The following is a 12,101-nucleotide window of genomic DNA, read 5'->3' as shown; positions in this document are numbered from 1 at the left end:
GGACCTGTTCTCTTCCTTATATATTACTCAGTGCTCCTCCTTCTGGACCTGTTCTCTTCCCTATATATTACTCAGTGCTCCTCTTTCTGGACCTGTTCTCTTCCCTATCTATTACTCAGTGCTCCTCCTTCTGGACCTGTTCTCTTCCTTCTACATTACTCAGTGCTCCTCCTTCTGGACCTGTTCTCTTCCTTATATATTACTCAGCGCTCCTTCTTCTGGACCTGTTCTCTTCCTTCTACATTACTCAGCGCTCCTCCTTCTGGACCTGTTCTCTTCCTTATATATTACTCAGTGCTCCTCCTTCTGGACATGTTCTCTTCCTTATATATTACTCAGTGCTCCTCTTTCTGGACCTGTGCTCCTCCTTCTGGACCTGTTCTCTTCCTTATATATTACTCAGCGCTCCTCCTTCTGGACCTGTTCTCTTCCTTATATATTACTCAGCGCTCCTCCTTCTGGACCTGTTCTCTTCCTTATATATTACTCAGTGCTCCTCTTTCTGGACCTGTTCTCTTCCCTATATATTACTCAGTGCTCCTCCTTCTGGACCTGTTCTCTTCCTTATATATTACTCAGTGGTCCTCCTTCTGGACCTGTTCTCTTCCTTATATGTTACTCAGTGCTCCTCCTTCTGGACCTGTTCTCTTCCTTATATATAACTCAGTGCTCCTCCTTCTGGACCTGTTCTCTTCCTTATATATTACTCAGTGCTCCTCTTTCTGGACCTGTTCTCTTCCTTATACATTACTCAGTGCTCCTCCTTCTGGACCTGTTCTCTTCCTTATATATTACTCAGTGCTCCTCCTTCTGGACCTGTTCTCTTCCTTATATATTACTCAGTGCTCCTCCTTCAGGACCTGTTCTCTTCCTTATATATTACTCAGTGCTCCTCCTTCTGGACCTGTTCTCTTCCTTATATATTACTCAGTGCTCCTCCTTCTGGACCTGTTCTCTTCCTTATATATTACTCAGTGCTCCTCCTTCTGGACCTGTTCTCTTCCTTATACATTACTCAGTGCTCCTCCTTCTGGACCTGTTCTCTTCCTTATATATTACTCAGTGCTCCTCCTTCTGGACCTGTTCTCTTCCTTATACATTACTCAGTGCTCCTCCTTCTGGACCTGTTCTCTTCCTTATATATTACTCAGTGCTCCTCCTTCTGGACCTGTTCTCTTCCTTCTACATTACTCAGTGCTCCTCTTTCTGGACCTGTTCTCTTCCTTCTACATTACTCAGTGCTCCTCCTTCTGGACCTGTTCCCTTCCTTATATATTACTCAGTGCTCCTCCTTCTGGACCTGTTCTCTTCCTTCTACATTACTCAGTGCTCCTCCTTCTGGACGTGTTCTCTTCCTTCTACATTACTCAGTGCTCCTCCTTCTGGACATGTTCTCTTCCTTCTACATTACTCAGTGCTCCTCCTTCTGGACGTGTTCTCTTCCTTCTACATTACTCAGTGCTCCTCCTTCTGGACCTGTTCTCTTCCTTATATATTACTCAGTGCTCCTCCTTCTGGACCTGTCCTCTTCCTTATACATTACTCAGTGCTCCTCATTCTGTGCTGCTCCTTCTGGACTTGTTCTCCTCCCTCCACATCGCTTCTACATTACCCTTTAAAAGGGCCGCATAGCAGTCACATAGGTCTGACTCCATGATATGTAAAAACCTCCACAAATGTTATTTCAGAGCAACTACTTATCTAAAAAGTAACAAAACAACTTATAGAAACTCAAAAAGAACCACAATTCAGGGGGAAAAAAGTGGGTTAAAAACTTTCTCAACAACTATATATAAGACCAACATGTTGGCACTCTCTGTAAGCTACAAGGGACTAAATAATACTGTAAATAAGTAAAATTAAGTTATTGGAAAACTTTGGTCTCAGTTCTTGCTATAGGTGGTGATGTCACCTATTTGAAGGATTTAATTACCAGGTACGTTTATGATGTGACATTAGCCTCCACCATAAATGTATGACCAGGGGGTTGTGAACACAAAACACAGCAGATTCAATACTGATTTTGAAGGTTGTAAACATGATCATTATCATGATCATTAACATGAAAGGGTCACGGTCCTCATTCAAACTCGCTGTCCCTTCGGCTCTTATTACGTGTGCCAGGCTTTTCTCGATTGCCAAATACCGTGCATAGACACATGATTGGCCCAGTATAGTGCACAGACACATGATTGGCCCAGTATAGTGCACAGACACATGATTGGCCCAATATAGTGCATAAACACATGGGGAGTGATTTATTAAAACCTGTCTAGAGGTATCATACATAGCAACCAATCAGATCGCTTCTTTCATTTTTAACAAGTCCTCTGCAAAATAAAAGAAGCAATCTGATTGGTTGCTATGGGCAACTAGGCAACTTTTCCTCTAGACAAATTTTGATAAATCTCCCCCATGGTTGTCCCAATATTGTGCACAGACACATGATTGGCCCAATATAGTGCATATTCATGGTTTGCCTAATAAAGTGCATAGACACATGGTTGTCCCAATATAGTGCACAGACACATGGTTGGTCAAGTTAAGTGCATAAAAACATGGTTGGCCCAGTAAAGTGCATAGACACATGGTTGGCCCAGTAAAGTGCATAGACACATGGTTGGCCCAATAAGGTGTATAGACATATGGTTGGCCCAGTAAAGTGCATAGTACCATGGTTGGCCCAGTAAAGTGCATAGAACCATGGTTGGCCCAGTAAAGTGCATAGAACCATGGTTGGCCCAGTAAAGTGCATAGACACATGGTTGGCCCAATAAGGTGTATAGACACATGGTTGGCCCCATATACTGAACAGACACATGGTTAGCTCAATAAAGTGCATAGAACCATTGTTGGCCCAATAAAGTGCATAGACACATGATTGGCCCAATATAGTGCATATTCATGGTTTGCCTAATAAAGTGCATAGACACATGGTTGTATTATCACAGTGTATACATGTATTGTTTGTCTTACATACAACACAGACGCATGGTTGTATTATCACAGTGTATACATATATTGTTTGTCTTACATACAACACAGACGCATGGTTGTATTATCACAGTGTATACATATATTGTTTGTCTTACATACAACACAGACGCATGGTTGACCATATATGATGTATAGACAAATGCTTGACCCAATATAGTGCACAGTTGCATGGTTGGCCCAAAACAGTGCATAGGCCAACCTTGTATCTTCTCTGTATGCTTGTTGGGCTCAGACAAGCAGCACAGGTATTACATTTAATCAATTGTCCAATCTCAGTGGTCACCCCCCTCCCTACGCCCCTCTAATCATACATTTGGCATTTCGTATGCATCCCACCCTACAAGGAGTGTGAAAAACCTACTGAAAAGATTGTGCCAGCATTAAAGTGATAGCGCCCTTGGTACAAGTAGTGTTAAAAATTTGTGTAATAAACCCAGTGTTTGCCAACCAGCAAACCTGCAGCTGCTGCAAAACTACAACTCCCAGCATTCCCGGACAGCCTAAGGCTGCACACTGAGATTTGTAATTTTGCAACAGCTGGAGGCACACTGGTTGGGAAACTCTGCAATAATTACTCCAGGGGACTGGACCACCCCTAGCAGACACAGTGTTGCAAACTACAACTCCCAGCATGCCCAGACAGCCGATGGCTGTTTGGGCATGCTGGGAGTTTTAGTTTTGCAACAGCTGGAGGCACCCTGGTTGGGAAACACTGCTGTAAACCTACTGTGTTGATCCAAAGGAAGTGTAATTGGGTCAATAATTTAGTGTCTCACAACCAGCAGCAAAACTCCAACTCCAACTCAGACAGCCGTTGACTTTATAGGCATGCTGGGAGTTGTAGTTTTGCAACAGCTGGAGGCACGCTGGTTGGGAAACACTACAATAATTACTCCAGGGGACTGGATACCCCCAAATAGACACAATGTTGCAAAACTACAACTCCCAGCATGCCTGGAAAGCCAACGGCTGTCCTAGCATGCTGGGAGTTGTAGTTTTGCAACAGCTGGAGGCACGCTGGTGTGGAAACTATAACCCTACTGTGTTGATCCAGAGGAAGTGTGATTGAGCCAATAATTCTTAATGCAAAATAAATAAAATAAATCACAATGCAAAAATGTCATTCATACACAATGCACTGTAACCGCTTACACTGTTAGTTACATAGTTACACTATATATATAGGGTTAAAAAAAAAAGACATCAAGTTCAACCTCAGTGTTTCCCAACCTGAGTGCCTTCAGCTGTTGAAAAACCACAAGTCCCAGCATGAGGGTTTGGAAACACTACAATAATTACTCCAGGGGACTGAACGCCCCCTAGTAGCCACAATGTTGCAAAACTACAACTCCCAGCATGCCTGGAAAGCTAACAGCTGTTCAGGCTTCCTGGGAGTTGTAGTTTTGCAACAGCTGGAGGCACACTGGTTGGGAAATACTCCTATAACTCTTCTGTGTTGATCCAGAGGAAGTGTGAGTGGGTCAATAATTTAGTGTTTCCCACCAACCATATCTCCAGCTGTTGCAAAACGACAACTACCAGCATGCCCAGACAGCCAAAGGCTGTCTGGGCATGCTGAGAGTTGTAGTTTTGCAACAGCTGGAGGCACACTTGTTGTGATACACAGCTATAACCCTTCTGTGTTGTTCCGGAGGAATTGTGATTGAGCCAATAAATCAGTGTTTCCCAACCAGCATGCCTCCAGCTGTTGCTAATGTATAACTCCCTCCATGCAGGGAGTTATAGTTTAGCAACAGCTGGAGGCACACCACCTGGGAAACACTAATAAGTCCAGTCGACCGGACCCAGCCAGCATATCTCCAACTGTTGCAAAACTACAACTACTAGCATGCCCGGACAGCCAAAGGCTGTCCGGGCATGCTGAGAGTTGTAGTTTTGCAACAGCTGGAGGCACACTTGTTGGGATACACAGCTATAACCCTTCTGTGTTGTTCCCGGAGGAAGTGTGATTGAGCCAATAAATCAGTGTTTCCCAACCAGCGTGCCTCCAGCTGTTGCTAATGTACAACTCCCACCATGCTGGGAGTTGTAGTTTAACAACAGCTGGAGGCACACCGCCTGTAAAACACTAATAACTCCAGTCGGTGTTAACCAAATTTAGGCATATGCACCAAGTAGAATGGGTTTATCGCTCGTACACCACCCGTGTCTTCACCTACACAGTGCATCATCCTCACTACTCATGTGATTGGCGGTTGCTGTCATTTCGCTTCCATCCCAGCATCCAAGAGGTTAATGCACCTAGTCAATAGGCTTCTTTTCCGAATGCTTCTCGTGTACCCAGATACCAGCACTGGTAACAGGCCTGGAGACACCATCCCAGGAAAATTAGGATAAAGGGAGATGGGGGGGGGGAGGGTCCTTGAACACCACAACTACTACTACCTATATCCATTGCTCAGTCCCTGGTCATCCATATATGGGGGGGGGGGGGGTTAGTGTCAATGGTACCTGGTTGTAGGTCACTGATCGGATGCTGTTGTGCAGATCAATGCCAGGAGGTGCATATATTAAATAAATAAAATAAATAAATAGATAAATAAATAAATAAACAGAGGCATGTTACAATGTAGCGAGCGATGGGCTCCCTGTGCGCCCCCTCCCTCCCCATCCCTATGACTTACCTGCCTGGGAGCTGGCAAGGACCAGATACAGGGCTCCGACCAGGCAGCATATCCAGCACTCTGAGCTCTGCATGGCTGGCACAATCCTGAGAGGGTGACTATCAGAGAGATGTCCTCATTGTGAGGGGCTTGTGCTGCTGGGGTCTCCCTGGCTCTCACACTCTCTGCTGCTGCTGCTGCTGCATTGTGTCCTCCTGGTTTCCATTAGTGTTCTTGTGCTTTTACTGCATTGGGTGGTTAGATGTGGATGAGAGGACTCAAGCACCTCCCAAGTCTCCTCATCCACATGCACAGCCACATCCTTAGACTCATCAATGCCAGAGCCTGCAGAGTCCCTGCCTCCTTCCAATGACCTCAGTGCACACTGGGAAATGTAGTCTTGGGTATTTGCAGCTGAAACGTCACACGTGATGCTGCGGCACCTGCACAGGACTGGATCACACGGCTGTAGTTTTATATTGTTATTACTCTTTATGTATTGACTTATATGTGGTAGAGCAGTGGTTCTCAACCTTTTTGGCAACTGTACCCCCAAAGGCTTAAAGTACCGTATGTCTGTGGGAACCCCTTGCGTATAAATTTGCGCGGAACTTACGTGCGAGGGATACCTGCGGACAAAAGGCGCGTGCTTACCTTTATACTAATGCGATACTTAATCCCCTTGTGCCATTATTCCTCCCCTTCATCTTAATCCCCTTAAATTGTGCCATTATTATCCGATATTACAAAAAGGAATCAGAGGGAGGGGGGAATAATGGCAAAAGGGGATTAAGATAGAGGGGGGGGGGGTAGTGATAATGGCAAATGGGGATCAGAGGGAGGGGGGGAATAATGGCAAAAGGGGATTAAGATAGAGGGGGGGGTAGTGATAATGGCAAATGGGGATCAGAGGGAGGGGGGGAATAATGGCAAAAGGGGATTAAGATAGAGGGGGGGTAGTGATAATGGCAAATGGGGATCAGAGGGAGGGGGGGAATAATGGCACAGGGGGATAATGATTATTCCCCCCCCCCCTTTATCTTAATCCCCCTGTGCCATAATTCCACCCCCCCCCCCCCCCCCCCCCCCTCTGATCCCCTTTTGCCGTTATTCCCCCTTTCATCCATCAAAAGGGGATTAGGATAGACGGGGCGGGGGAGTGATAATGGCAAAAAGGGGATCAGAGGGAGGGGGGAATCATGGCACAGGAGGATTAAGTATTTGTCAGCGCATTGCGTACCCCCGCACAACCGGTGGCGTACCACTGGTTGAGAACCCCTGTGGTAAAGGGTGTGATGAGGGCAGATGGAATTGCCCTAGGGGCAGACGGCATTAACCCCTTGTGTTTGTGATGCCAGGGCTTGGTTTATCTTCAATACCACCCGAAGGTATACCGCTGGATCCTGGGCTAGGCACAGGGGCGATAATGACTCCGACGCCAAGTTACGAAACAACGGCAGCTTTACTGAGTCAGACAGATGGAATATCTACTGCACGCTCGTCCGGCCTGTCAATTGTTGCAAAACTACAACTCCCAGCATGCCTGGACAGCCAATGGCAATTTTTTCAATTGCGGCTGCTAAATGTATACACTACTGGTATGCATAATCATGTAAAATCTCTAAATCTCCATATTTTATCACATTTTTCTCCCATTAAATTACATGGGCAAACAATACTGATAATAATATATTAAAACCGCGATTTTCTATAGAATTTGTTGCAGAATCATTTTCGCCAATAAGCATTTTTTCCCTATTATAGGCAGCAAACACAGTTCTGTAAAAAGGAATTTTGCTTGTGACCAAACGCTGACGAGACACATTTATATCGATTCTCTCTTTGGTAAATTCCCATAATGTGCAAATACTAAGAGAAGAGGAATAAATACAAAAATACCAAAAATGTGATGATCTGTATAACACTATGGTCAAGTCTAGTTTGCCTTCAGATGTAGAAGAGTTGAGTTTATCATTGAACAGTTTCTGTTTTTTTAAGGCCGGGTCCACATTTGTGTTGAAGATTTGGTTAGAAGCCTCCAAAGTGGATCCTGCCGAACATTCCTGACAAATGTGTGCATCTCATTGCGCTTTTCTGTCTGGTAAAATGCTGGGCACCATCATGGGAACCCAATAAACCCTGTTAAGCTGGATTTACAATATTTACACTCTCATTTTGGCCATTTAAATGCCGGACACTATCATGGGAACCCAATAAACCCTGTTAAGCTGAAGTCACAGTAATTTGGCTCTCATTTTGATCAGTTAAATGCCATTCACTATTATGGGAACCCTGTTAGGCTGCATTCACAGTTTTGAGCCTCATTTTGGTTAGTTAAACACTGAGCACCATCACGGGAGCCTAATATAACCTTGTTAGGCTAGATTTACAGTATTCACAGTATTTCGAGTCTTATTTTTGTCAGTTGAATGCTGGTCACCATCATGGCAACCCAATGAACCTCGTTGGCTGGATTCACAGTATTTCAAGTCTCATTTTGGTCAGTTAATGAAAGGCACCATCATGGAAACCCAATGAACCCTGTTTGGCTGGATTTACAGTATTCACAGTATTTAAAGTCTCATTTTTGTCCGTTGAATGCTGGGCACCATCATGGGAACCCAATGAACCTCGTTGGCTGGATTCAGAGAACTTCCAGTATTTTGAGCCTCATTTTGGTTAGTTAAATGCCAGGCACCATCATGGGAAGCCATAGAAACTCTGTTATGCTGGATTCGCAGTATTCACAGTATTTGGGTGTCATTTTGTTCAGTTAAATGCTGGGCACCATCATGGGAACCTATTGAAACCCTGTTAGGCTGGATTCACAGTATTCCCAGAACTTTGAGACTTATTTTGGTCAGAATATGTAGTTAAAATCAGAAGTGGGTCAGAAACACAAAAAAGGTTTAAATCTTTTCATTCTAATCTTTTTCTATTTCAGTCACTCCTGGTCTTTGTAAACCTACTTGTAAACCAACACTGTGCGTGAATACGGCAGTGGCATCTATCAAGCACCATTGGTGTCCAGCGTGCAGCTGATCTGGCATGTCCAGATGATGGGCCAGCACAATGGGAGAAAAATTGGTAGATGCTGTTAGATGCATTAAGCGCAATGTGCCGTGCACAGTGCTCATAGATCAGTGCATAGAGGCCATATGTGCATATGCAAGTAGGGTCTCACCTACCTCTGTATGTAAGGCATTATATTTATTAGGGATGTCCTGATACCTTCTTTTTAAAGGGGTTCTCCGGTGCTTAAACATCTTATCCCCTATCCAAAGGTGTACACGGTCTGTGTCCCCCAATGGATCCTTCGAGAAAGAGATTTTATGGTAAGTTTACAAAATCATCATTTTTAAAATTGCCCTATTTTGACCACCTCTAACTTTCTTATTTTTCCACATTCAGGGATGCGCCATAATCTGTAGTTTGTTTTGGTACCACGTTTGCGTATATGTGACTTTTTGTTTGCTTTTTATTACATTTCTTTGCAGTTTGATGTGACAAAAAAGCTGAATTATTTTTTTCCGTTTACGCCGTTCGTTATAGGGGATCATTAACATTATATTTTTATAGTTCCGACATTTATGCACACAACGATACCAAATATATTTATTATTTATCTTTTTTACGATTTTTTTTGTATTAACCCCTTAAGGACAAAGCCCATTTTCACCTTAAGGACCAAAGCGTTTTTTGCACATCTGACCACGGTCACTTTAAGCATGAATAACTCTGGGATGTTTTTACTTATGAATTTGATTCCGAGAGTTTTTTCGTGACATATTCTACTTTAACATAGCGGTAAAATTACATTGATACTTTCATCATTTCTTGGTGAAAAATTCCTGCATTTCATGAAATTTTTTGCATTTTTCTAACTTTGAAGCTCTCTGCTTGTAAGGAAAATAGACATAACAAATAAATTATATATTGATTCACATATACAATATGCCTACATAATAAAGTTGACATGTTTTTACTTTTGAAAAATATCAGAGGGCTTCAAAGTTCAGCAGCAATTTTCCAATTTTTCAAAAAAATTTCAAAATTGGAATTTTTCAGGGACCAGTTCAGTTTCGAAGTGGATTTGAAGGGCCTTCATATTAGAAATACCCCATAAATGACCCCATTATAAAAACTGCACCCCTCAAAGTATTCAATATGATATTCAGTAAGTGTGTTAACCCTTTAGGTGTTTCACAGGAATAGCAGCAAAGTGAAGGAGAAAAATCAAAATCTGCATTTTTTACACTCGCATGTTCTTGTAGACCCAGTTTTTGAATTTTTACAAGGGGTAAAAGAAGAGAAATACCCCCAAATTTGTAACCCAATTTCTCTCAAGTAAGGAAATACCTCATCTGTGGATGTAAAGTGTTCGGCGGGCTGTGGATGTAAAGTGTTCGTTGAGTTTTTCTGAAATGGTTTTTGGGGAGCATGTCACATTTAGGAAGCCCCTATGGTGCCAGAACAGCAAAAAAAATTCACATGGCATACTATTTTGGAAACTACACCCCTCAAGGAACGTAAAAAGGGGTACAGTGAGCATAAACACACCACAGGTGTTTGACGACTTTTCTTTAAAGTTGGATCTGTATATGAAAAATAGTTTTCTCAAACTTACCATTTTTACAAGAAGTAATAGGAGAAAATGCCCCCCAAAATTTGTATTTTCCAAAATGGGGTCACATGTGGGGGGAGGGCCATTGTTCAGCCTCCAGCTGTTGCAAAACTTCCAGCATGCCTGGAAAGTCAATCGCTGTCCGGGAATACTGGGACTTGTCTTGCAACAGCTGGAGGCTCCGTTTGGGAAGCAGTGTCATTCGAGAAATGTTTTATTTTTATTTGGGGGGGGGGGGGGGGCTGTGTAGAGGTATGTGTATATGTAGTATTTTACCCTTTATTTTGTGTTAGTGTAGTGTTTTTAGGGTTGGGGTCTACAGCGAGTTTCCCGCTGGGAGTTTGAGCTGTGGCGGAAAATTTTACTGCATCTCAAACTTGTAGCAAGAAACTCGCTGTAGAGCCCCATCCGTGTGAATGTACCCTGTAAATTCAAAATTCACATTGGGGGGGGGGGGGGGCAAACCTCCAGCTGTTGCAAAACTACCACTACCAGCATGCCCTTTGGCTGCATGTGCATGCTGGGGGTTGAAGTTATGCAACAGCTGGAGGCGTACTGGTTGCAGAACACTGAGTTTGTTACTTATCTCAGTGTTTCGCAACCAGTGTGCCTCCCACTGTTGCAGAACTACAACTCCCTGCATGTACGGTCTATCAGTGCATGCTGGGAGTTGTAGTTTGCCACAGCTGGAGACACACTGGTTGTGAAGCCTGAGTTAGGTAACAAACTTTGCAACCAGTGTGCCTTCAGCCATTGCAAAAACTACAAGTCTCAGAATGCAGTGACAACTGAAGGGATGCTGGGACTTGTAGTTATGCAACAGCTGGAGGCATATTACTAACACTCTCGGCATGCCCTTTATCTGTCCATGCATGCTGGGGGTTGTAGTTATGAAACAGCTGGAGGCACACTGGTTGTAAAACACAGAGTTTGTTACTTAACTCAGTGTTTCCCAACCAGGGTGCCTCCAGCTGTTGCAGAACTACAACTCCCAGCATGCCCAGACAGCCAAAAGACATGGTGGGAGTTGTAGTTTTGCAACTTCTGGAGGGTCACAGTTTGGAGACCACTGTGCAGTGGTGTCCAAACTGCAAACCTACAGATGTTGCAAAACTTCAACTCCAGGCATGCCCAGACTGTCCAGGCATGCTGGAAGTTGTAGTTCTGCAACATCTGGAAGGGCCACACTTTGGACACCACTGCACAGTGGTCTCCAAACTGTGGCCATCCAGATGTTATAAAACTACAACTCCCAGCATGCCCAGACAGCTGTATAAGAGGTTCTCCTGTTTGCAATGTAACCACCTTCATAAGTTTGTGCCCGGCCCCTGGCCGAGAGACTCCTTGCCTGAGGAGATTCTAGTAAGTTTGTGCCCGGCGTAGCCGTGTTTTCAGTCAGGACACCATAATGTAGGTGGACTGTAGAGCCTTACATGGCCGTTAATGTAAATGCTATAATAGTAATATATTTTTTGTGCACAAAATTTTGAACTTCAACAGCAGGTAAATGTAACCTGAATATCTCAAGTGTTGTGCTGCTAGCATGTAACCTTTGTATTCCAAGCAAATAAAATGTCTGGTTACATAACATGTCCATAATGTAAATGGTTTTACTGTACAGAAGTATAAAATTCCTGTACAGATGTACATAATTCCTGTACGGAAGTAAAGAAAAAAAAATTGTTGTTATAGTGTTTCTTAACCGCTTGGGGACGGAGCCCATTATGACCCTAAGGACGGGAGCATTTTTTGCAAATCTGTCACTTTAAGCAGTAATAACTCTGGGATGCTTTTACTTATAAATTTGATTCCGAGATAGTTTTTTCATGACATATTCTACTTTATGTAAGTGGTAA

At 43.5% G+C, this 12,101-nt stretch overlaps 1 protein-coding gene across 14 annotated transcripts in view; it reads right to left on the bottom strand.

Annotated features, from left to right (window-relative positions):
• Positions 1-5,936, bottom strand: part of ADAM22 (ADAM metallopeptidase domain 22) — a 283,448-nt gene extending 277,512 nt beyond the window's left edge. For 6 of the 14 annotated variants that reach the window (XR_008843837.1, XR_008843838.1, XM_056519133.1 and 3 more), the window contains exon 1: positions 5,643-5,936. Coding sequence is in view for 12 of the 14 variants with exons in the window: in XM_056519133.1 (XP_056375108.1) it covers positions 5,643-5,715 (73 nt within the window). In the remaining 2 variants the exon portion in view is untranslated. The remainder of the gene's footprint in view (positions 1-5,642) is intronic. The other 8 variants (XM_056519136.1, XM_056519137.1, XM_056519144.1 and 5 more) reach the window with 2 other exon arrangements.
• Between the last annotated feature and the right edge of the window lie 6,165 nt (positions 5,937-12,101).

This window comes from Hyla sarda, chromosome 5, assembly GCF_029499605.1.
Source record: "Hyla sarda isolate aHylSar1 chromosome 5, aHylSar1.hap1, whole genome shotgun sequence".
In the NCBI taxonomy this organism is placed as follows: Eukaryota; Metazoa; Chordata; class Amphibia; order Anura; family Hylidae; genus Hyla; species Hyla sarda.
The sequence above is the reverse complement of the archived record's forward strand: the minus strand, read 5'-3'. Positions and strand labels throughout refer to the sequence as shown.